The sequence below is a fragment of the Labeo rohita genome, chromosome 10 (assembly GCF_022985175.1).
Source record: "Labeo rohita strain BAU-BD-2019 chromosome 10, IGBB_LRoh.1.0, whole genome shotgun sequence".
NCBI lineage: Eukaryota > Metazoa > Chordata > Actinopteri > Cypriniformes > Cyprinidae > Labeo > Labeo rohita.
In genome coordinates, this window is record NC_066878.1 from 8,128,805 (window position 1) to 8,155,130 (window position 26,326).

General features: G+C 36.8%; 1 protein-coding gene and 1 long non-coding RNA gene across 4 annotated transcripts in view; both read right to left on the bottom strand.

Annotated features, from left to right (window-relative positions):
* The window catches only part of cblb (Cbl proto-oncogene B, E3 ubiquitin protein ligase), an 81,930-nt gene extending 65,861 nt beyond the window's left edge, over positions 1–16,069 (bottom strand). Inside the window, exons 1-3 of one of the 2 annotated variants that reach the window (XM_051120374.1) lie at positions 15,805–16,069; positions 14,974–15,136; positions 12,887–13,137 (exon numbers count right to left, since the gene is read on the bottom strand). In XM_051120374.1, coding sequence (XP_050976331.1) covers positions 12,887–13,137; positions 14,974–15,126 — 404 coding nt within the window. In that variant the 5' untranslated portion in view covers positions 15,127–15,136; positions 15,805–16,069. Of the gene's footprint in view, positions 1–12,886; positions 13,138–14,973; positions 15,161–15,804 lie in introns of both variants that reach the window. The other variant, XM_051120376.1, reaches the window with a different exon arrangement.
* A 2,069-nt stretch (positions 16,070–18,138) lies between these two features.
* Positions 18,139–24,808, bottom strand: LOC127172277 (uncharacterized). Of its 2 annotated transcripts, none has more exons than XR_007828613.1 (3): positions 24,639–24,808; positions 18,678–18,822; positions 18,139–18,549 (listed from the first exon to the last, which is right to left on the bottom strand). It is a non-coding gene; the product is annotated as an uncharacterized LOC127172277 (long non-coding RNA). The 2 variants fall into 2 exon arrangements; XR_007828612.1 differs by having other exon boundaries at positions 24,614–24,808.
* Between the last annotated feature and the right edge of the window lie 1,518 nt (positions 24,809–26,326).

Consider the following 26,326-nt stretch of genomic DNA (forward strand, 5'->3'; position numbering starts at 1 on the left):
TAAAATAAACAAATAAATATATATATATACATATATATAAATAAATAAGTTTGTACTGTCTGGTGAAGAAAAGAAAATAAATAAATAAATAAATACATACATTTGTTCTGTCTAGTGAAAGCCTGGTGTAAGAAATACCAAATAATGATTTTGACTAACAAATAAAATAAAATAAAATAAAAATGTTTGGTTTTCAGTTATATAAAAATAAATAAATAAATAAATAAAAACATTTGTTCTGTCTAGCCTGCCTCAAAAGCCTGCCTCAAAAATGGTGTACGAAACACCAAATAATGATTTTGACCAACGAATAAAATAAAATTTTATTAAATAGGTTTGGTCCTCAGTTATTTAATTAAATAAACAAATAAACATATCTAAATAAATAAATAAATAAATAAAGTTTATACTGTTTCATGAAAGCCTGCCTCAAAAACAGTAAAAGAAATCATCACCAAGTCATGAATTTGACTATCGATTAATAAAATAAAATGTAATTTAATTTTATTAAATAGGTTCGGTTTTCAGTTATTCTATTACATACATAAATAAATAAATACATACATACATACATATATAAATACATTAATAAATATGTTTGTTCAACTTCTGTATAGTGAAAGCCTTCCTCAAAACAATACAAGAAACAACAAAATCATGATTTTGACTAAATAATAAAACAAAATAAATAAAATAAAATAAAATAAATCAGGTTTGGGTTTCAGTTATTTAAATAAGTTTGTTCTGTCTAGTGAAACTCTCAATAACGGTATAAGAATGCAGTACAGACAAGGTTGGTTGGTACAAGTTGTTAGCAGTGCTGGTTCTTAGAGCTTAGAGAACTGGTGCTTATGAAAGAGTGATGAGTTTGTTTCTCCACATCTCTCGTTTCACAAATCTGTTCGTGGGTTCAAAGAGGATGCTGCTTCCGGGATGCAGCGGATCAATACTGGTTTCAGTTGAGGAAGGTTGTTGGAGGATCCATCCTGCCTTATCAGTGTAAGTGCAGGTCTGAGCCTTTAGAGAAAATACACACACAAACCCTTTACACACTCGCAGCATGTCCAAGCACTTAGCCGTGATGTTTTAATTAAGGAAATGTCTGAGATATCCTGAGAGTTTCATTACTCTAATTAAAAAAAGATGCCTAAAAGTTGTTAATGAACTCAGAAAGTAGTCTTTCTGTTATCTTAAGATACATCACTTAAGACATATCAGTAAAAAAGAACATTTTTTAAAAAAGTGGGTTTTTTTTTTGGTGGTTGCTAGGTGGTTTCTTCCCGGAGTTCTGAATCACAAAGAATTGAACTGGTCATCATGAAATCATATGTTCAAGAGCAACGGATAACGAGACCACACACTTCAAAAACGTCTCTCACACCCCACGACGAGTGACACATCTCTTGTTTTGAGTGATAGACAGGAGGCGACCGATCCCAGAGGGCCTAATCTATTCTGACAGTTTAAACAGGCTTTCACATTGATGTAGCGAGTCGGTCACAGTGCTGCAGGCAGTTTCGGGGCCACGTTACGCTGAGTTACGCTGAGTTACGCTGAGTCTATGGGAGGTTTCTGATCAGAGAAAGAAAAAAGCAGCCGTTGCCAGCTCAGAGTTTCCATCCTGTGCACTTCAACAGCACAACGCACAGAAACGTTTATGCGGTCCCTCTGATGAGGTCACCACTTTTACGGCGGGAAAAGACAAAAGGCATTCAGAGCTCCGGCAGGTGTTCTTCTGCGGCTGCTTTAAAACTACAAGCCTGAGGTTTTATCGTAACACATGCAGACAAATGTTTCATTGAAATCAGCTGGATGTACGGTGACAGCTATGAGAGTTCATAGACAGGGAGACTTTTTTAATGTTTTTGAAAGACTCACCAAGGCTGCTTTTACTTTCAAAAATACAGTGATGTTGTAAAATATTATTACAATATAAAATAACTTTTCTATCTTAATATACTTTAAAATGTACTTTATTCCTGTGATGGCTGAATTTTTCTAGTCTACAGTATCACATGATCATTCAGAAAGTATTCTAATATGCTGATTTGCTGCATAAGAAACATAACAAAAACATCGTTTGCATACGTTTTTAAGCATTGCAGTTTAAAAATGTGATTTTAAGTCTATGCCGATGGTCTTGTGAGTGGTCCACCAACAAATAGCGCCACTGCGCTGCGGGTGTCCCGAGTTCGAATCCTGGCTCGAGGACCTTTCCCGATCGCCCCCACCCCCCCTCCCGCCTCACTTCCTGTCATCTCTATACTGTCCTATAAAAAAAAAAACTTGATTTTAAGTCAGCACTGATGGCCTTGTGGGCGGCACGCCGACATATTGCCCTGCGGGCATCCTGGGTTCAAATCCTGGCTTGAGGACCTTTCCTGTTCCCACCTACTTCACATCCTGTCATCTCTATACTGTCCTAAAATAATAAAAGAAAAAACTGCAAAAATAAAAAAATCCAAGAAAAAAAACATGATTTTTAAGTTGGCACCGATGGCCATGTGGGCGGCGCCAACATATAGCGTCCCTGCACTGTACACGTCCCAAGTTCAAATCCCAGCTCAAGGACCTTCACTTATCCCACCCCCCCTCTCTCTCTCCCACTTCACTTCCTGTCATCTCTATACTGTCCTAAAATAATAAATGGAAAAACACCAAAAATAAAAATTTCCAAGAAAAAATAAGTTGCCACCAATGGCCATGTGGGCGACGGCGACATATAGCGCCACTGCGCTGCAGGCGTCCCGAGTCTAAATCACGGCTTGATGACCTTTCCTGATCCCTCCCACTTCGCTTCCTGTCATCTCTATACCGTCTCAAAATAATAAAGGAAAAAACAGCAAAAATACAAAAATCCAAGAAAAAAAAAAACATGATTAAGTTGCCACCGATGGCCATGCGCTTCGGCCGTCCCGAGTTTTAATCCCGGCTTGATGACCTTTCCTGATCCCGCCCACTTTGTTTTCTGTCATCTCTATACTGTCCTGTAACAATAAAGGCAAAAATGGCAAAAAAAAAAAAAAAAAAAAACGTGATTTAAAGGCGGCACGCCGACATTTAGCGACGCTGCACTGCGGGCATCCTGAGTTCGAATACTGGACCTTTCGAGGACCTTTCCCGATCCCACCCCCTCTCTCTCACACTTTGCTTCCTGTCATCTCTACTTGCCTATAATATTAAAGGCAAAAACGGCAAAAGAAAAAAGTTATTTTAAGTCAGCACCAATGGCCTCCAAGTATCCTAGTAAACACAGTAATTTAGGTCTGAAGTGAAAGCAAACCGCTGAGTAAGAAAACATATGTTTAACAGTATATTGGATCCGGACAGCTCTTAAAGTGACAGCAGTCTAATATTCCTGCTGTCTGTCATTCAACTTAATCAAACAACAAATAAGAGAAAATCTCTCACTGCTTTTGGTTAAATCACTTTTGTAACTTTACTAAGAGGAAATATATATATTCAACGTACACAGTGAAGAATATGTAGTGTTTTTATACATTTAATTACTTTATACAATATCATTTTTTTATAATTTGTTCTACTGTAGTTTGTCCTATTGCTTATAATTAGTTTCTTAGGTTTACTTGTCTTCAGTAAACTTAAGTTTTTTGATATCATAAAGACCTTATTTAAAGCAAAAATAGCTATGTCTTGATATATATCGTTGTGAAACATAAAATTAAAATAACTCATATTGTAATATAAGATTTTAGTCATGTCGCCCAACACAAATTAAAACCATAATAGATTTTTTTAGTTTTAGGATTCTTTAATGAACAAAGGTTTGAAAGAACAGCTTTTATTTGAAATAGTAAACTTATAAATGTCTTTACTGACACTTTTGATTAACTTAATGCATCCTTGCTGAACAAAAATATTTGTTTCTTTAAAAAACTCTTTAAAGGAAAACACGTTGTGGGTATAACAATATATTCCGTATGTATTTAGCATGTTTAAGTGCTCTGGCTCAGATTTGTTTGTTCACAGACTGCCTTCTGGGATTCCATTCTCAACAGCAGTGGATGGTCACTGGGGCTCAGATGGCCTGCTGTGTGTATGTGTGTGTGTGTTGCAGAGTATATGAGGAGGAAACAGAGAGAAGCAAACACATCACAATAAATCAAGCACGTCAGCCAGACTCCCCGAAGACCAGCACCACATAGACACAAAAAGGCAACAAAGTCCCATATGGACACCCGTGAAACCTCACTAGACAAATCCTCATTCCCTCTCCGGGCTGGACACACACACACACCCGACTCCACAAGCACCTTACTGAAAACAAGGCAGGTTTCTGTTCTTTAAACCACACATCTGCCAGAATGGACCTAACCCAGAGCTCAGACGGGACTTTGCTAGTTGCAGAACAAACATGGGAACAAAAGGCCTGTTCTCTCATCTTCCACTCCACTCTCTTGCTCTACAAGACACCTAACCACTTGAGACGCAGCTGTCGAGACTACTATTGATTTGCTGTTCGGTTGATTTGAATCCATCCTGAAGTTCCACCTGCTGCCCGCGCCATCCGCTAGGGAAAAAAAATAAAACAAAACAAAACAAAACAAAAAAAATAGCGTCAACACGCACTCGCAGTCACTTAGTTGACAAGAAGCTGTCACGAACGGGCCTCTGGTTTCAGAGAAACACATTTTCACTGCTGTGGAAAGTGTGACACTCACCCACTCAGTTCACGAGCACGACAGCGCCCTTGTGACACCTGAGATGGAGAACTTAAAGAGTGAGAGGTTAAGAGAGAAAACAAGCGAGATATTAGAGAGCTAGAAGAAGCGAGCAGATGTTCTGACATTTAAAACCACCAACAGAGATACAATTGAAACCTCAAAAGCTAATAATTCATTAGATGTTCATTTCAAAAGGCGTCCCGTCTAAGCTTTTCCAGATGAGAACAGCAAAGGTTGAACCCCAAATTTCAGGGGGCTGGGGCACAAAGAGACTTTCATGTAGACAAAAGGGTGAGGGGTGTTTTAAAGACAAGGGGGTGGTATATCTGAAATTAGCGCATTGTATTATAAAAGGCTAGAAATATACTCTACACATGCGCAGACACAAAAGCTTGGCCAACGAATTGTAACACAATGAAATCCCATTCAAATATATAACCTCTATAAATATACACTACTAGTCAAGTTTTTGAACAGTAAGATTTTTAATGCTAATTTAATGTTTAATTTATTGTTCTTTTCAGGATGCTTTGATGAATAGGAAGATCCAAAGATCAGATTTATCTGAAATAAATAGCTTTTGTAACATTATACACTATTCCATTCAAAAGCTTGGTGTCAGTATAATTTTCTTTTATTTTTTTGGGGAAAGACAGAGCAAGGATTATTTAGCAAGGATGCTTTAAAATGATCAAAAGCGATGATAAACACATTTATAATGTTACAAAAGATTTCTATTTCAGATAAATGCTGTTCTTCTGAAGTTTGTATTAATCAAAGAAACCTAAAAAAAATTCTACTCCAGATTTTAGATTTTAGACAATTGTAAATATTAAATAAATTAATTAATTAAATAAATAAAATATTTAAATCAAATAATTTTTTTTCTAAATAAAAAAACACTAACATTTAAATTTGATAAAAATAGTAATACTGTGAAATACTATTACAATTTAAAATATAATAATTATAATAATAATCTGTAGTATCGTCCAATAACAGTTATTGTTTACAGTTACTAACTCTTATTATTTAGGTAGCTAGCTATAACAAATCAGCAGTTTACCTAGGTTGCAGAAAGTTTGACACTGTCATTAAAGTAATCATATATAATGTTTCCGCAAATGACCAAACCCTGAATTATGAATTGCATTCTTGGCTAGAAGCATTTGTGTACTTGCCATCATATGTATTTTGACCCAAATGTGCTTACGTTCAGAGTAAAAGGATAATTGTGGAAGGGAAACACAAGAACAGGATGTTGTGGGGCACTTCCTCCTTGAGTTTTCCTCCAGATGACTGAAAAGCGGGTTAAATGGCACAGTACAGAATCCGAGCAAGCAAAAATCATAACAGATACCTGCACTCAATGCCACTGATTTGCAGCACAAAGACTGGGTTGCACAAAGTGTCCTGTCTTGTAAGAGTGTGTGTGTGTATATATATGTGTGAGTTTGCCCTTCCTCTCGAGGTCATATATCCCAACGTCTTTCCCTTCCGGTTTTCGCTCCTGCCTTTCTTGCAACCCACTTCCTTTAAGGTCTGGCTAAGTTTTGGGGTCTTGAGAATTTCCATCCAGTTAAACTATGAGAGAACACAGACACTGAGGTTATTCTCAGAAGCTCAGTCTTTGCCAATTAAGGCCAATTCAAAGCAGTGGTATCTCCCAGATCTAAGGCTCGGAATCAGTCCGTGACTTCCTCATTAATGAAGCTTTTTCCATCATTAGCCGGGCACCAGATGAACCTCATCATCACGCTGCAGAGCAGACGGTGCGGTAACCGAGGCGTGGTGGGGTGAGGGAGTTGGGATATGCGGCGTGCCATCTGATTGGTGGTAGACTGAGTGCTGCTAATTGCGCTTTTACCCAAACGCAGACCTCCGCTCATTAATCACAGCGCTGGGCCTACATTTGACAAGGCCATTTAAGAGAAATAAACACAAACATGATCGCAATAACAGGCAGACTTAATTGAGCCTCTGATGCAGGACAAACTTGTTACACAATGGGATGAAGGGGAAAAAGAGCGGGAAGACATGAAAGAGTGACCGGAGAGCGGGGAGACCCTTAATTGAGTAGAACATCTGGCTCTGTTCCACTGCTATTTGGCTGTTTGAACTTCATTGTTCCTGTGTGTGATGGATGCAGCTGGAGAAGGCTAAGATTGGGGGATGGAGAGGGGCCCATTTGGTCTGCAGGCTCCGAGATGAGGGGAGGATATATTTTCCTTTCATTCTCCATGGGAGGGCAGTCACTTACTCTGTAAATAACTCCAATTAACTCCAGTCAAAGGGTGACATGCCCTGCTGCAGTCCATCATGTGCCATGTGCCCAGGTCTGGCTCACATTGGATGTTACTGCAGTCAATGTTTACTTAGTTTACTTAAAGGGATAGTTCACCCAAAAACGAAAATTCTGTCATTAATTACTCACCCTCATGTCATTCCAAACCCGTAAGATCTTTGTTCATCTTCAGAACACAAATTAAGAGCTTTCTGACCCTGCATAGACAGCAACGCAACTACCACGTTCAAGGCACCGAAAGATAGTAAGGTCATATCGATAAAATAGTTCATGTTACGTCAATGGTTCAAACATAATGTTATGAAGCTACGAGAATACTTCTGATTCACATGGACTATTTTAACTCTGATATTGACCAATGTGGCATCAATATATTATTAAAAATTTTCACTTATCAACTAAATGCCACCTAAGGAAAAACAATGCATTAAGAGCTGGGGGTGTAAACTTCTGAACAGAATGAAGATGTGTACATTTTTCCTATTTTGCCTAAATATCATATTTTTCATTTAGTACTGCCTTTCAGAAGCTACAGAAGATACTTCCATGTTTCCCAGAAGACAAAATAAGTAAAATTTACCCTGATCTTCAAATGTTAAAAGTTTTCACCCCTGGCTCTTGATGCGTCGTTTTTTTTCCTTCTGAAGCATACATATATTTTAAATATATACTGACGCCATATTGGTCAATATCAGAGTTAAAATAGTCCATGTGACATCATCAGTATTCTCGTAGCTTCATAACATTATGAATATGTGTATGTAAACTTTTGACTTGTCCATGACAGGTATTTCCAATCAGCTTCCTAGAACTTTGTTTTATAATGGTCTTTAATTCAACGTCTTATGGATATAAAAAAAGAAAAAAGGCACAGCGAGAGCCAGAAAGATAATGCAATTATTACTTTGGATGAGAGAAATAATCCGCTGCATACTGAAATGTGTTTCTGGCCAAGATCTATTGGAGAATGGGCAATTGTGCTCATCCACAAAACAAGCTAGCCTATAATTAGTTCCTCCTCAGGAAGAAGATATCGCTGAACATTAACTTCTGCTTGCACAGTGAAAATAACTGAGTTAACCTTTTAAGAGATGCTCCCTGCAATGTGCTTACTCAAGGTCAAAGGAAACAAGGCAGGCCAGTCTCTCGGTTCCCCTACCTAGCAGTTTCAAATCCACAGCTCCGTTTCCATCAAGGTCTGCACTTTCACTTCATCTTTTCATCACTGGCTCAGACGGCGTCTTGAGATAAAGCCACATCAGTGAACTTTTCCATCAAACCTGCTGCTGCGTTAGCAACTACGTTCAGTCCGAGCATCATTCCTGTTGCCCCCTGTACTGTAACATGTTGATCCTATTCTGTTTACACACAGCAGATGGTAATGGGCTCCAAAAAAGTCCGTTTCAACAACCAGAGCATTGTGTTTATCTATGGAACATCTGCGCGGAGAACGTAGTAGCTTGTGGTCAAACACAAATTAAGGATGGTTTTTCAGTGAGGGCGGTAAACATCCTGTGCTTTAAGGAAAGAAATACATTCCTAACATCACATCATGGTGCTAACACCTACACTGGTTTACAGGTGCGACAGGCGTAGAGGTGCAAGCCGGGAAGAAAGCTCACTTTTTGCACATTTGCGGAAAACAAAAACTTCCCCGAATGTTCCGTCGCTGTTAAGCGGCTTTAAAACGAGCAAGCTGAGTAAGGAGATTTAAACAGACGGCTGCCACTTGTGAGCAAGTACAGTATATCACCTTTCTCAGAGGGGAATTAGCTGCTTGAAGAGCTCTTAGAGTTTTAAAAACCGTTCGTTTTTTGGACTTGACGAGGCTGGAAGTGGTAGAGTAAGGAATGGGGTTAATACGCTGCGATTTTACAGTCGGTGTGAATGCAAAACAGCTCTCTGGACCGTCCCCACTGTCTGTGGCCTGTTTAAAGGCCAAACCTCAAGATATTTTCTTCTGCAAGTTTGAGAGCAGTACATCTGAAGTCTCTATCTCTGTCGACAGCAGTCTCTCTGTCATCTGCTCACACCTCAAAGCCACAGAAACATTAAAACATCTGCCGATCTTCTCATGAAGCATGACGCCTAAGAAGCAAGCACGTCAATGAGGCCAAGTCTGAGGCTTCAGAGAAGTTCAGCGTGTACTGTCTGGCTCCATCTCTGTCACAAAGACACCGCACGAGAGATTCAATGCTGCAAGGTTTAGGATTGCCACCTCAGCCCCAGATACAGCAAAGCTTGCCAATCTCCACTCGATTCAATACATCAGGCTCATTCAACCCTGTTCCAGACCACCGTTTTGTCCGCCTCTTAATGTCAATACTAATAGATGGTAATGCATTTAGATCTTTCCAGTAAAAGGAGAAATTCAGAACCTCAGCAATCCTATGATGATTATCAAACAGAGTTGACGTCGCTAGAATACAGCACATAATCTGAAAAAAGCTTTTAAACATTGTGCAGTTAATGAAACAAAGAAAGACCGCTTTCATTTTTTTCCACTGCTCCATCAGGGGCTTTATGGTTAATTTTTTTCTTTCTTCTGTTGTTGTTGTAATTTCCCCACAGCTGTGCAACAATGTAAACAAAGAAAAATAGTAACACAGACGTGATGAACGAAAGTGTAGTTTAAAAAAAAACAGGGTATAATCAATTAAAAATGCTTAACAGGGTTAAAAACTTTCACTTTTATAACGAGTTCCAAAAAAAGTTTGCTTTTTAAAAAAAAAGATTCACCAAAACTAGGAATTATAAGTTATTTAGGAACTATTTTGTCCTCCACAGACTGTCTAACATGCATGGCAGAGATGATATTTATGGCAGGAGGGTGCTGGGGGAGAGAGCGAGAGATCGAAAAAAAGTCCCATTGTTGGTCTCAGGAGCTGCAGTATAATTACTAAAGCACATGCGAGGCCTCTATGAAGATGCCTGGCTGCAGGCCGGGGACCGGTTTTCTGTACTGATGTCTCCCCGCAGCCCCACTGCACTACGAATGAACTCTCCTTGCTTTTCCACATGGCTCTTTCTCCTGATTCCCTCCTCTCTTACTGGCTCTTCTGTCCTTTCTCCACATCTCATTCAGAGGGCTCAATAATAAGGAACATTTCTGCTGGCTTAAGCAGGACTTTCACTTGCCCTGCCAACATTTTCATACATACTTTTACGCCAGTGTATTGTTTAACTGTGTGTCTGTATTAATACTGTTATGTACTATTATTTTATATATACCGAAAGGCAATAAACACCGCCGTTCAAAAGTTTGGGATCAGTGAGATTTTTAATGTTTTTTAAAGATGCTCATCAAGGCTGCATTTATTTGATCAAAAATATGGAAAAAAAAACAGTAATATTAAGACATTTTATTACAATTTAAAATAACAGTGTTTTATTTTAATATACTTCAAAATAGTATTTTTTCATATGAAGCAAGGCTGAATTTTCAGCATCATTACTCTAGTCTTCAGTGTCACATGATCCTTCAGAAACCACTCTAATATGCTGATTTACTATCAATGTTAGGGCTAAACAATTAATCGAATTTCTAATCATGATTACAATGACAGATGCCACAATTATGCAATCGTTCAAAGGCATGTGTGGGTGGGTGGGTGGGTGTGAAAGAGAGAGTGTGTATTTTTCCTACAGGTTAACTTAAGTTTTTTTTCCCTCATTTTTTTAATTTTTAACTTTTTTTTTTAAATATAAGATGAAAGTATATATAAAAATGTGGCATGCAGCTGCTTCAAACAATGATATAAAGCAATTCAAAACATCAACCAATGTAAATTGTGATAATCATAATTAATAATCGCAATTACAATTTCAAGGGAATAATCAACAATTATGGTTTTTGTCATAATCGTAGAACCCTAATCAATCTAGAAAACAATTTTTGCTCCTTAAGTTTTTTTTTGGAACCTGTGATACTTTTTTCAGGATACTCTGATAAATAAAAAGGCAAAAAGAAAAGCTTTTAATTAAAATAGAAAGCCTTTAAAACAATATACTCAACTATTCATAAGTTTGAGGTCAGTCAAGGATGTGTTAAACTGATTTAAAAAAATGATAAGATGTTAGAAAAGATTGCAATTTTGAATAAATGCTCTTTTTAACTTCCTATTCATCAAAGAAACTTCAAAAAAGTATCAGGTTCCAAAAAATATTAAGCAGCACAACTGTTTTCAACATTGATAATAAATTAGCTTATTAGAATGATTTCTGAAGGATCATGTGACACTGAAGTAATGATTGATGAAAATGCAGCTTTGCAAAAAGAAAACAAATTATACTTTACAGAGTATTAAAATAGATTTTAAATTGTAATAATATTTCACAATATTAGATTTCTGTATTTTGATCAAATAAATGCAGCCTTGATATATAAGGGAGTTCTTTAAAAACATTAAAAATCTTACTGATCCCAAACTTTTGAACAGAACTGTATTTGTTTTATCATATTAATATTTATTGCCAAACATCATTATTTTTGTCATTTTGAAGTTTTCCGTTATAGCTAATGCATTCAATATCGAAAACCTCGGAAACCTCATGTTGTTACCGTGGCAACATATTTAAATTACCAGAATGTTCAACATTCAAAGAAAACCAAAAGCTTCCGTTCGCAAGCCACACAAAACATATAGATGATCATCTTTTACAAACCGTGACAGCACAGCACTAACCTGACAGTTCCATCAACTAGTACTGGGCTGTCAAAGAATCCTTATTGTTAAGCCCTGCACTCATCTCGATTTCTTGACCTTTTGTCTTCCCTCCCTTCCTGTCTATAATCTGCAAAAGGACACATTTCTATCCCCCCTCTTTGTGTGGGACAGGGAGCCAGAGGCTGGAAGGCAAAGTAGAGGATCTCTCCCCGGAGATTTAAGACAGAGTGACACAGCAGACGTGGAGGAGCTGTCAGCCGATATCCCTGCTCCTGTCCGGAGCGAGTGTCACAGCTTCTGGATACGACAATGCGCCAGGACGGCTTGTCAGTTGGTGTCCGCAGGCTAACAAATGCTGCTTTACCTCTCCATCACCCCCTAAAAATTTCATTTCAATCATCTTCTCACCCCTGCAGAATCTGGTGAGACTGGGATCGAAAGCATTACTAAAATTAAACTCTTCTGCCAAAACCTGAGCCACAGTTGCCAATCAAAAGCGCTGGGATATAAACCAACAGCTGAAACACTATTATTTGCTGGCAGTATCAAACGCCCTTATGATACATTTTCAAACTGTGCAGTATTTTCCCAAATAGTCAGTGGCCTAAATGCAGTTTAATTGATGTGAGGCTACGCTCTAAACCAGATGCTGGGAATGTTACGCTTGGCTGTCAGTAAAACAGAATGCTAAGATTTTCCTCTTTAGTCAAGGGCCTTGTTTCATGTCTGAAAAGCACAGGCTGACCGAGAACTCTAATGGCCCTCGGGGAGAGTATTCTGCATGTGTCAGCTTATGCCCAAGACACACTTGCTCTGTTAATAATCTCTCTTACTTTGTTCTCGCCCTGCGCAGAGTCTGCCTGGCCCACCAAGGGTTTGGATCCAGAGGGGGAGGTCGGTCTCTTTCATTAGGGCTGCTGTTCTTGATCAGAGTCGAATTTCCATGATAATTAGCCATGACACAGACCAGTCATGTGACCTGACCTCTTCTATGTCTATGTCCATCCGACATAGACATTCAAAGGCCAACAGATCAGCGTCGAAAAGAAAGGCTGACAACCGTGATAACGCTCGAAGACAATCTTAAAAACCATCTGCTGGTGTTAAAACGGACATCTCAACCACAAAAGTGAAAATGAATTTGTTTCACTTTCCAATGCACAAAACCAGTCCTTATATACACAACACTGAGCAGACCATGTGTGAAAGCAAAATAAAAAGCATCCTACCTGTCTTGTGACTGTTCTTCATACATTCTCTCCTTGGCTTCCTTAAAGAGACGGATCGCTCTTTTGGATTTCTTCATCAGGCTGTCGATGTACACTTTGAAATAGTCATTCTCGCTTAGCTGAGTAAGTCTCTGGTTCTCTTCGTATTTGCACAGAATCAGCCTCAGGTGCTGGTAAGTGTCAGGTAAAATATCCAGGATGTACGGAGGACTGTTCTTCAGCTGTAGTCTGGGGTTCTGACATAACCTCACCTAAAAAAAAAAAAACACATACACATCGTCAGGTTAAAAAAAAAAAAAAAAAAAAAAAAAAAAAACACTCTTATTTACTCAGAACAAAGTAAACAGCAATTTTACAAAATAATTTTGAATTTAAAAAAGAAAAAATCAGAAGTAGATGGTATTTCTGACAAATTTTATGTACTATTTGTGTAGTAGGTATATGTACATAATAAATGTATAAAATATAATTTTATATATGTGACCCTGGACCACAAAACCAGTCTTAAGTAGCACGGATATATTTGTAGAAATAGCCGAAAATACATTGCATGTGTCAAAATTATCGATTTTTCTTCCATGCCAAAAATTATTAGGATATTAAGTAAAGATCATGTTCCATGAAGATATTTTGTAAATTTCCTACCGTAAATATATCAAAACTTCATTTTTGATTAGTAATATGCATTCCTAAGAACTTCATTTGAACAACTTTAAAAGCGATTTTCTCAATATTTGGATTTTTTTTTTTGCACCCTCAAATTCCAGATTTTCAAACAACTGCATCTCGGCCAAATATTGTGCTATATAGATATATACTTATTGCAATAAATTAACAAATAAATGAATTTTTTTAATTTTTTAAAAGGAGACGCAACAAAAAAAAATTTCAAACAAAAAAACATCGTCAGGTTAAAAAAAAAAAAAAAAAAAAAAAAACACTCTTATTTACTCAGAACAAAGTAAACAGCAATTTTACTAAATTAATTTTGAATTTAAAAAAAAAAAAAAGTAGATGGTATTTCTGACAAATTTTATATACTTTTTGTGTAGTAGGTATATGTAGATAATAAATGTGTAAAAGATATTTTTATATATGTGACCCTGGACCACAAAACCAGTCTTAAGTAGCACGGGTATATGTGTAGCAATAGCCGAAAATACATTGCATGTGTCAAAATTATCGATTTTTCTTCCATGCCAAAAATCATTAGGATATTAAGTAAAGATCATGTTCCATGAAGATATTTTGTAAATTTCCTACCGTAAATATATCAAAACTTCATTTTTGATTAGTAATATGCATTGCTAAGAACTTCATTTGAACAACTTTAAAAGCGATTTTCTCAATATTTGGATTTCTTTTTTTGCACCCTCAAATTCCAGATTTTCAAACAATTGCATCTCGGCCAAATATTGTGCTATAAAGATATATACTTATTGCAATAAATGAACAAATAAATGAAATTTTTTAAAAGGAGGTGCAACAAAAAAATGTGATTTTTACATATAATGAAAATATAAAAATAAAACCTCTCTCTCTATATATTTATATATATTTATGCATATATAAATATATAAAATAGTGCATATATAAAATAGTGAATAAATATTTAGAAATTTGTGTGTATATACATATACATATATATATATATATATATATATATATAGCAAACTGTTTACTGTGTTTACTGTTCCTAACTAAAATCCACCCAATAAGCTTCATTTACTCTATGTATCTGTCAAAGGATTATATATGTTATTATTATTAGTATTATTATTATTATTATTAGATAGATAGATAGATAGATAGATAGATAGATCCACCCACGGGACGTTTTGTATTGAGTTAATTTTGACAGGAATGCTAAGGGATAGACAGATCAAGTAAATGAAGCTAACTCGGTGGAATTCAGCTACGAACAAACTTCTCGAGCTTGCGGCCACACAGTAAACAGTTTGCTACAATGTATCAAACAAACGCTTCCAAACAACCGACTTCATGGAAAAGTCTCTCAGCGCGGGAGAGCAGAGGAAGCACTGTTGCGTCATCGGCAGCAAGACTGTAAACATACTCGGGACACTTACTACTTTGTCCATGAGTTTCCATGTCTTCTCTACGGTCCGACGGTCCGCGGCCGCCTGCTTGGGGGGTCCGACAGCGTCCTGGATGGCGTCAATAATGCCTAAAATACGGCCTTTCCGATTGTTAGGTGGGCGTCCACTGAGAGCAGTTGCCATTTTCTGCACACTGTAACACACAGAAATGTTGCACCTGAAGGCAACAAAACACATGTGGGCAGATATGTGACAGTATAAATGAGCTGTAGCAGCACCGAAAACCTTAGGTTTTCTATATCAGTCCAGCGTTTGATACAAAGTCAAGTCTAGTCAAGATACATTGAAATGCTTGAACTTTGTTCTATAAGCAATAACAACGCCATTAACCTATTTAATCCACTGTTACATGTGTGAACATTAGTTGGAAACCATGTTTAAGCATACAATATACAAATACATCTATCATATACGCTACATGTAATGTTATTAACGTCTAATAATAAACATGTCAGCGGTCACTACTGTCAAACCCAGTGTAAAACCTTGAATAAATCACATTCGTAAAGTTTTTAAAACTTTTTCAGAAAAAAGCATGTAGTTTGTATAATGAGGTTGTCTATGCGAGTAAAATACACGTGCCCAGTTAATATTTTGGGATTAAACTGTTTAAAATCCACCCTGCAAAAGGGCTACATTACTGCACTATTTAAAAGCAGCATGTAACAAAATTCGCTGTAGTAAGAAACGCAATTTGATGTTTAAAGCCTATGACACTTTATTAGCCAAAGCAAGGATCTTAAATTCACTGTAAATCGCTGCAAAATGCTCTTTTGTATCATCTATAAACTCCAGACTTACTGCGGCAAAAGGAAAACAGTGTAGCTGCCAAGACAGGGAATGTCAGAGTTCCTGAGTTGAAGCTTTAGGGAGGTCCCCACAACAAAATACAACAAAAGCAACAAAAACACAGCGCCAATGTCGGGAAACTGTTACATCTCTGCCCAGATGTTAAGAAACTAGAAGCGGCTGTTCCGTATCCTCACGCAGAAACCGCTTAAACGCAGTACAATCCCGCTTTTCTCGCTGTCTGATATGGTCGTGTCACTGCTCGCTTAAAAATCAGTACTGGAACAAGAAAGCAGAGAAAGCAACAAGGAGGAGCCGAGCGGGCGGAGCCGATGAAGCAATCGCTCTCGAGTGGCCAATCAGAATGCGGGAACGCTCTCGGAGGTGACGGAGTCCTCCAATCGCCAATTAGAGTTGAGACTTTAAGTGCATGCTTAATATTTCCGTAAATGAAGAGGCAATGAAATCGTGCAAAGCGTTTTGTAGGTTGTTCCTATTATGCAAATTGTACATTCAGCCGTCTTCACTTTCTCCGATGGAAACAAGTAGTATGGCAAGCCGTTTTAGCATTTATTCCTGTAAAATACCTCAAATATTTTGTTACGTATAATTATGTATAATAACCAGTACCTAATCCAATTGTGACAAGTATATTTTTTTATTTTCACTAGCTATATTTAATAGATAACTGCACTTGTTTAAATAGCAACCAACGTCTATTTAATTAACAATCACTGTCAACTTATTAGATACTAGTACTTATATTCTGTTGTCACTGTCCAGTAACTATTCCATTGCTACTTATAATTATACTAGTAACAAATGGAATAGATACTAGTATGTCATAAATAGCTACTGCTAATACAAAAATAGACACTAGTAACTGTAAACTAAGTAATACCTGGAATAAACTAAGTAATAACTGGAATAATACTAGCTGAAATTCTACTTCAACTTCAGACCCCCATATTCAATTGACCCTATGTAAAAACTCACCTTCCTTAGTTACTGTTGCTATGTCTGACAAACAATGCAGCTCTCACACTATACATTCTCACGCAGTGAAAAATACATTGCGGAGCAAAGAGGAAACTGACAATGCGTCAATACAAGACTTAGCTTTAAAAAGTTGTAATTTTTAAGAAATTCAAACAATAAATACCATTTCGTGGCTCTTTAATGTGTCATGACAGGTCACTTTATTGCCTTATTAGATCAATCGACACATGAACTGATGGTCTTTTCTTATTTACTTAAAGCATGAGATAAACGTGAATGAACATCAGAACGTATTTTATTTTAACCACGGAAAGATGTCAGTATGCACATTTTTTCAAGTTTAAGTCCAGCAAAGTTAATCTACTCTGCTGTTTAATTTGTTTGTCTGACAAAATGTTGAATTCTGCATTATGATTGGTCAAATCGCCTGTCAATCAAACTGTTTGCGAAGGGTCAACTGCAAAAGTTTGCTATTTGTTATTAGCAACACTAGAATTGTTGAATTGGGAAAGTGACAAGTACCAATGAAATAAGTACTAGCATCTAATGAATAATTTAATAAAATAAGCAGGCTAATACTTAGATATGACTATATTAGTTAGTTTAAAAGAACAGATGTTAAATTGGCTTTCCACAGTCCAGTTGTTTAGCTGCCCTATAACCACGTGGGCCACTGGCGGAACATTTTGTCTTGATTCTTTAATAAGAAATGTCTTGCTCTTCCTCTTCTGCGTATTCTGTCTTCATCTCCTTCAGTTCATCTTCCTCATGTTTGTACTCTTAGTTGGACATTCACAGTCATGGAAAACCTGGAAATATCTGGGATTTCAACATTTTCACTTCTAGGCCTGGAAAAGTCAATTCATCCAGAGTTTTGTACATTAAGACTTGTTTTGCTTGTAAACGGTTTATATTTTTGAAAGAGTTCTTGGATAGAAAGGTCTGGCTTTGAATTTATGATCTTATGTTCAGGTATATCAAATCCTATTTTGTAAATACATAACAACAAACAGCAATATTTTAGACTGATATTTCACTCATCCTATCCCACTCAGACCAGCTGCATATGGATTTCATATTCTACTTTTTAATTGTCTATACAGAAAACTCACTATTAAATCTAACAATTACAGTACAAGAATGAGTACTTCTCTTCACAACCTCTGTGAAAATGTGAAACTGTGAGGTCAAACCACTACAAAAACAGCATAAGCACTCAACAGAGTAACAGGAAGTAGCAAAAACAATGAAACATCTTTGCACCTGAAGGCACAACAAAATACGCAGACACTAAGAGCAGACTTGTTTATTCAGAGATGATATAACACAGTCTGATAATGGTGCAATTCATCAATCAGCAAAGGAAATCAGAAATTTAAGACATGACTCATGCAGGGTTTTAAAATATCCAGAAAATGCTCAGACATGTTTAAATGGAACTATTTATGTGGTTACTACATATCCCTTCTACTTCACAGAGAATAATCAGTTGCTTTCAAAGAATGAAAGAAGATTTCATAACGTCCTGGCTTGTATATACTGTCTGATGGCGAATTTGAAATGTTAAACTTGCCCCCATCTGTGGCAAAGCACCATGGATGATGTTTGTAATGAGAATGGAGGTCCCTGGGGCCATGACCAGGAGGTCACACGATACAGCAGAGCGCTTATTAAAGCACAACGCTCTCAGTTCCACTTCCATGACACTACGCACACACACACACACAGGATATGTGATCCAACGTCTCCAGGGCATATCTTTCAGCAAAGAAAAGAGAGCAGATAGAGAAAAAGTTGCACAAGATGAACAATCATATCATTACAGGGGCTGATGTTGACACACACACATATGAAAATGAATAAATTCATATACATTTAAAACTCACCATCTCAGTATGGCACGACAGGATGTAAAGCAATTGCTTGAAGGGTCAGCATAACTGATTTCCTCTCAAAAGTATCAGACGGTCAGCATAATATCTTGCTTCTCTGTTAGAATGTGACCCTGCTTTCGATTTCCCTTTTCCTGACCTGTGGAGGTCAAGTATGTGATAATAGTTTGGAGGGGAGGAAGCAAAACAGCCCAGAGTGAGTGGTCAGTCAATAACCCTCAACATTAACTTAAACCATTAATAAAACCAAACAAACAAAAAGCAACAATCAATAATATACATTTCGACGTATATATAGTGGTTGACTGAAGTGATGAAAAATATCAACAGCATGTTGAGTCATCATTTCTCTGTTATGACTAAGCACACTTCAGTATTTCAGAGCGAGATGTCTTTCAGGATGTCTGTGGCCTGTTAATAGTGTGTGAAACGTGACAGTCACAGATTGCATTGTACTCACAGGATTCACAATGAAGGTGTGGAGGTTCACAGTGAATTGTCAAGATTATCAGGAATGGTTTGCCTCGTTTCGATAACAATTTTGTTTTTGGCAAAAGGGCGCGGTGATGTCATGAAGTATTGCACAACGATTCCCTCGATATTTGCTGAGAGGTGAAATTATGAAACTCTGTTGCCATAAGATATAAGAATTTCAAACTCATCCGCTTTCCGTACAGGAAGTCGTATGGCAGTGAGCTAATTCAATCAGTGAGTTATCATGTGTGCCAGTGCGTGTTCAGGAAATGTAAAAGGCCTTATTGTGCCCACGGGGACGACCGGGGGGCAATTCGCTTTAGAGTGGCCTGATTGTAAGGAGAGTATTATGCCTGCTCTCAACTTATCTGTGGCCACTTAACTTCCATAGAACTGGATGACATCCAGCGCCTTCATCTGTGAGCTACACAGAATAAATGCAGGCCTACCTCACTCGCTATCTCTGTCGCTCAGAAGCAAGTGGGTTACTAAAGTTCACATAAGATCTGTACCACAACAAAAAAAACACAAATGTATCACTTTTAAATGTTCATCTTAACTCATGTGGTTACTTAGTGTTAAAGCGATAGTTCAGCCAAAAATGAAAAATCTGAAAGTAATTACTCACCCCCATGTCATGTCGAGAGCTTTCTGACCCTGCATAGACAGGAACACAACTGACACGTTTAAGGTTCGGAAAAGGAGGTGAGGACATCAATAAAATCCTCCATGTGACATGAATGGTTCAAAGAAGCTGTTGAATAAAGTAGGGCCCTATGAAATCCGTTTTATTTTTTCCGAAATTCTGTTTCATTTTTTTTTTTTTTCCAAATTCCATTTTCATTTTTCTGAATTCTGTTTTTTCCCCTCTGTTTTAATTTTTCAGGCCTCCTTTTTAATCCTATTTAAATTATAGTGTATTAATCAAAAAGAATGTCTGATTAATTAAAATCTTTAACATCAATGTATTAAAAGTTTAACAAAAGTTACATGCTTAGGGCCCTACGAAATGTTTTATTCTTGGCCACCTTCTGTTTTATTGTTACCAAATTCTGTGTTCTAACATGTCTAATTATAATAAAAACAAATTTCATTTATTCTTACAATAGCCTTGTGAATTTTTTCCACAGAAATTCTGTGTTGTGTATTTGCATTTTTCTGATTATAAAATGAATTAATTTCGTTTGTCTTTTAATTAATAAAAATTCAAGTCTTTTTGGCAAATAAAAGTTTTACTATTTATAAATTTACTATTAAGAAATATATGATTATTCCTTCAAAATACGGTTTTAATCATTTTAGTAGTAGTAGTATTACATACGTATGTACATTCTGCTTAACAATGTCCTTACTAACTTTCTGGGCTTTGAACGTGTCAGTTGTGTTGCTGTCTATGCAATGTCTATGTCTATGAAGCTCTTGGATTTCATCAAAAATATCTTAATTTGTGTTCGGAAGATGAACGAATGTCTTAGAGGTTTGGAACGACATGATGAGTAATTAATGACAGAACTTTTAATTTTGCTTTCTAGGCAATTGATGATTAAGAAAAACTATCAGTGGTCATGCAGCAAAACAAAACAGATTAAAGTCCAACTGGTTTTTGGAACCTGTTAGCTGGCTTCTTACTGGTCTAAGAAGGTCTACCAGCCCAGTCAGTTCCCTACCAGCTGGTATTTCAAATCTAAACTATGTTGAACCAGCAGCTGTTTCTAAAACACTAAAGATGGATTTTCCAACGGTCATGTTTTGACTTGAATAGCCGGGATACTGACTTCAAAAACCTCCCTTGTGATTCCCATGGTTGGACGGTTTAGCGGTTTGTTCTGGTAATGGTATAGTAAACAAAGACTTCGGCAAACAAACATAATTATCCGGCCCCGACGGTCCAAGGCCTGCCAGGACAGGAGATTGTTACCCACTATTTTTCTCTGACAATAGAGTTTCCTGAGGCTGCAACCAATAGCTATGCTAAAATTAACTTTCTATTACTGTTAGACACAGATTTAATGCAAAAGCATGGATATTCACCTAACCTTTTAGTGGTTTTGGTCTGAACTGTGTCTTTCCTCTCAAATATCTTTCTGTCGTTCTTCTTGGTTAGCGTCAGGCTGTGTATCCACAGCGATGCCCATGGCAACGGAGCTATATAAAGATTCATGAAAGGCTGTGGCACTGAGATAAGACATAGAAGTTCTGTCAGAGAGGAAACAGCTAAAGATGAGAAACAATCCAGTCAACCAGAAAACCACACAACCTCTAATCTGTACTGCAGCCGGTCTTTGGGCAACTTTGTATCAAACTTGTTTATCCTCACATGCATATAAAGAGAAATGCGCACATACACACCGGCCTCGCTCTGTGGCCTCCCAATGAGGTCGCATAACTGCACCATCATCGCCGTCATCATTATAATCATGTTTATCATCATGTCCTGTCTACATGTTCAAGCACTGATTCATGTCTTCTTAAAGAAACAGTTTAACTAAAAAAAAAATGTACTCACCCTCACGTCATTTCAAATTCATGACTTTCTTTCGTCTGGGGAACTTAAAAAGAGAATTTTGAAGGATTGTGCCGGTTGCTTGTTTAATTACATTTATACTAGAGGCTTTTAAAGGAGTAGTTCACTTCCAGAACAAAAATTTACAGATAATGTACTCACCCCATTGACATCCAAGATGTTCAGGCCTTTCTTTCTTCAGTCGTAAAGAAATTTTTAGAGGAAAACAATTCAGGTATTATCTCCATATAGTGGACTTTAATGGTGCCCGCGAGTTTGAACGTCCAAAATGCAGTTTAAATGCAGCTTCAAAGGGCTCTAAATGATCCCAGCTGAGGAATAAGGGTATGAATATTGGATATGTTAGCCTTACGGTTATCTATAAGCTAGTGTGCTCCAAAACAGTTACAAGTATTTGCATTCAAGCATTCAAAACTTACAGTCTCTAACTTCTGACAATATGGATCAATGATTTTGATGACATCACCCTGCACTTCAGCTTCACATCAAACTTTCTGTCCAATCAAACGCTCTCTAGAATCTGAAGCATCCCGTCCCCTACACTACAAATATACGCTGAAACCGCGGTTGAAATGGGTCACTTGGTTTACAGAATTTGTATTTTCTGTTCATTTCACTTTACAGGGGATAGGAAGCGATTCAGGCAATGTAAATATGCTTTCCGTTGGGACGCAAACCGCCATCTAGAGATGATAGCACGGACCAGAACATGTGCGTGAATTGGCGCAGACCATAAAACATATCGGAGCCATTTGAATTCTACACAAAATGCTATATTTTATAGTGATATGGATGAGACTGTAGCTGTTATACACTGTCAAATGCAGCTTTACTATAATCACTGCTGAGTTGTGGGCTATGACTAATTTCATGGGCAATGCAGACAAAATTACAATTTGAAATCAATCAAAATTTTTGCAAATAAAGCTTCATATTATGAAAATGCTACTTTTTACAAACAGTCATGGTAAAATTTGGTTCCTCCAATCTAAAAAAAAAACAAGAACCAAAAAAGAATCAAAAACCTTTGGAATCGAACAGGCGTAAAAAAACAGCAGACGGGCTGAATGAGAACACAAATTCACTCTCTGACAGCAGGTGGCACTTATAGAACAACAGCAATACAGTGTTTCTTTGGTTACAGCTGTAAACAGTGCTGTGCTTTTAAATACTGCATTAGCATGTATTCTACAGAGGTACAATGAAAAGAAAATACCATCTAAACTTTGCTGAAGACTGTCAGTTCCTCTCAGTAATATATTCATGTAAACCCCCAACCACCAGTATTCAGTATTTAGATTTTCTTCCGCATTTCACATATTGTGAACAGTCATCTTGCTCTGCCTGCTACAGTTTTTTCTCCTCTCTGGCTTCTGCTAACAGGTGGTTACAGTTGGGTTATTTCCCAATTATTTAATTAGTTGTGCATTATTAATAGTTTTAAAAGTAACCAACCCCGCTCAACTGACAACACTATCTACGTTGCTTAGCCACTTGTATGGTGCATTCACACGGGGCTTCGCCGTTAACGCTTCTTATGTACTTTGAATTGGTGGCGTGTCGGCGACGATAGCCTTTTGGGCAGCGTCCTGACATATGGCCCAGTTGCGATTTGGGTGTCCTGAGATTGAATCCTGCCTTGTGGAACTTTCCCAATCCCAACCCCTCTCTCTCTCTCCCACTTGCTTCCTGTTCTATCTCTACTGTCCCTTCAAGGAAAAATTGCAAAATCCCCAAAAAAATATTAATTGGTGATGTCATGCGTTGCCGAACTGTATTGTGGATGTGTTGCATTGCTTCACACTTTCAACTTTTTAAGTGCCAACACAGGTGTCAGCCAATCAGATACCCTAGTGCAGATGCTAGCCAATCACATTCATGCAACACCAGAAAAGTAAAGTGATTTGCTGTTGCCAGTATGACAGTCGCATCAGCACCAAGCTTCAGACACACCCTCCATCAAGTTGCCACCAGTGTTGCCAAGTCTGCGGTTTTCCAGTGGAATTGGGCTACTTTACCACTGTTGCCGTGGGTTGTTTTTCATGTCCGTGGGTTGAAGCGACCCCAATAACGTAATTTTGAGCCGGTGAAATGCTAATTTTACCAGGGTAACCCCACCAAAAATGTGTATTTTACCCCCTGGAATGCAATTTTTACTGGCGGACTCCCCTCGAAATGCGATTGGGCTACTTTTTACAAGTTTTGAGTAGCAATTGGGTGGGTTATGTTGTGAAAACCTGGCAACCCTGGTCGACACCGGTGCCCCATGTGAACGTACTGGTACCGGTTTGCCGTTGTTTGACACTGTGCATATTTCAAACTGGTTTACCATTTGAACTGGTATTTAACCTTATATTATCTTAAAAAAATATTATCAAAACTGTACACACAACAACTCAAGTCTATTGAAGACATACGAAAACTTTGTGTGAGGAACTTAATGCAAATTCAAATAAAAAAGTTTTAAAAAAAAAAACTGAAAAAAGTCTCCATACTCAAGGGGGTGAAAAAGTTACCTTTAAATGTCTGTATCATTAAACCAGATGTGTTATTGTTCAGAAGAGTTGCTATAAACATAATAGGTGCATCCGAAATCGCATCCTGTCTGAGTACATTTGATGAGAAACGAACTTTGTGACCTGATGAAAGATATGTATGAATGTGTATAGTTTGAATGAGATCTGGATGTACCGCAACTCCACTTCATGGGATAGTGAAATGTCCATCTTATGCACACTTCTCGGCAGAAGCAGTACAGGTCATCCGTGTACTGTTCACTTAATGTTTTATAAATTAAACCAGCTTAGGCTGGTTTTAGCTGTTTTTTACAGCAGGGATATAGTAGGGAAGTAAGCATATTCATACCAAACTGTTGCTCCGTAAAACATTTCTTTTAAAAAAGTGACAGTATCAGACATGGTGACACACTAACCATAACTCCTTCCCTGCATTCTGACCTTCAGATGTTTTTCTCCTGAGTTATCCAAACTGAACGTTTGACCGGGACAGGAAGTGGCAATGACGTTGTTGGGATGCGTGGGCTGTGGACCCTTACATCACTCGCGTAATATTTATCCCACTCTTCTCCTAAAATCACAGCGACACAGAGAGCCAGAAGAATGCGAACACTCAGGAAATGGCATCTGTGAGGAGGAGGAGGAGTAGGAGGAGGAGGGCCTGCTGTGCTCCATCGTCCTTAAAAGGAAGCAGCACTCCATTCCCAAACACAGAGCTCCGGATCCTCTGTTGTGAAATGTGATACCATCGCAGTATGTGCTCCACAAGACACAACTTCACTTTACCAATCCAGACTGGATTAAAACTTTAAGATATTAAACTATATTGAAGTCAAAAAAGTATTGTTTTTGTACTTTCGAAGAATACAGGTGGCTATAGTTTGGTTTCAGTTTAAGTTTGATATTAACTATTGCTAAGCTAACAACACAAGGCTATAATAAGCACAAAATAGCACATAGCACAAACAAATTGAGGTAAAATAGCCAATTACCAAATTCATATCAGTTTTTTAAGTGGGTTCTTGTCAGTAGGGAACTTCTAATTCTTTTTAACAGTTTCTATTCCATCAAATATGAGCAATACAAATAGCTATGGCTGCTCTTTTAACTAAAACTAAAACTATTTAAAAAAGAAATAAATAACATTTATTAACTGTAATAAAGCTGAAATGAAATAAAATATAAATATTAGATGAACAAACTTTAAAAAATAGAAATGTTTCCTTGAAAACTAACTATAATAAAATAAGTTAAAGAACTAAAATTACAAAAGACTTAAATAGAAATATTAAAAAGTTAAATAGAAATAACAGAAAAGCACATAGCAAAATAACTAAAACCTACACTGAAATAAAAATGTGTTAAAACTAAATAGAAGTATTAAAAAAACTTGACAGAAAGCAAATAGCTAAATTACTAAAATCTAAAATCTGAAACAAAACTTAAAATATAAAAGTAAAGGGTAATTCAAAATGTAATAAATATGATACAATAACGTATAAAAAAGGCAAAAGCAAACACCAAAATTACTAAAATTTAAATTTGGAACAAAGCTTAAAATATAAGTATAAAGGCTAATTAAAAATGTAATAAATGCTATACAAAAACATATAAAAATACAAAAGCATATACACAAAAATGACTCAAATTTAAAATCTGAAGCCAAGCTTAAAATATAAAAATAAAGGCTAATTAAAAATTTAATAAATACTATACAAAAACGTATAAAAAAGACAAAAGCAAACACCAAAATGACTAAAACTTAAAATCTGAAATAAAGCTTAAAATATAAAAAATAAAGGCTAATTAAAAAATTTAATAAATACTATACGAAAACATATAAAAATGACTAAAGCAAACACCAAAATGACTAAAACTTAATCCAAAAAAAAAAAAAAAAATTAAATATAAAAATAAAGGCTAATTAAAATGTAATAAATACTATACAAAAACAAATAAAAATGACAAAAGCAAACACCTAAATTACTCAAACTTAAAATTTGAAACAAAGCTTAAATTATATATATATGTATAAAAAAAAGGCTAATTAAAAAATGTATATATACTATCACTAATAGAAAAACATGTAACATACAAAGCAGACCATTAAGACTGATGACTGACAGAGA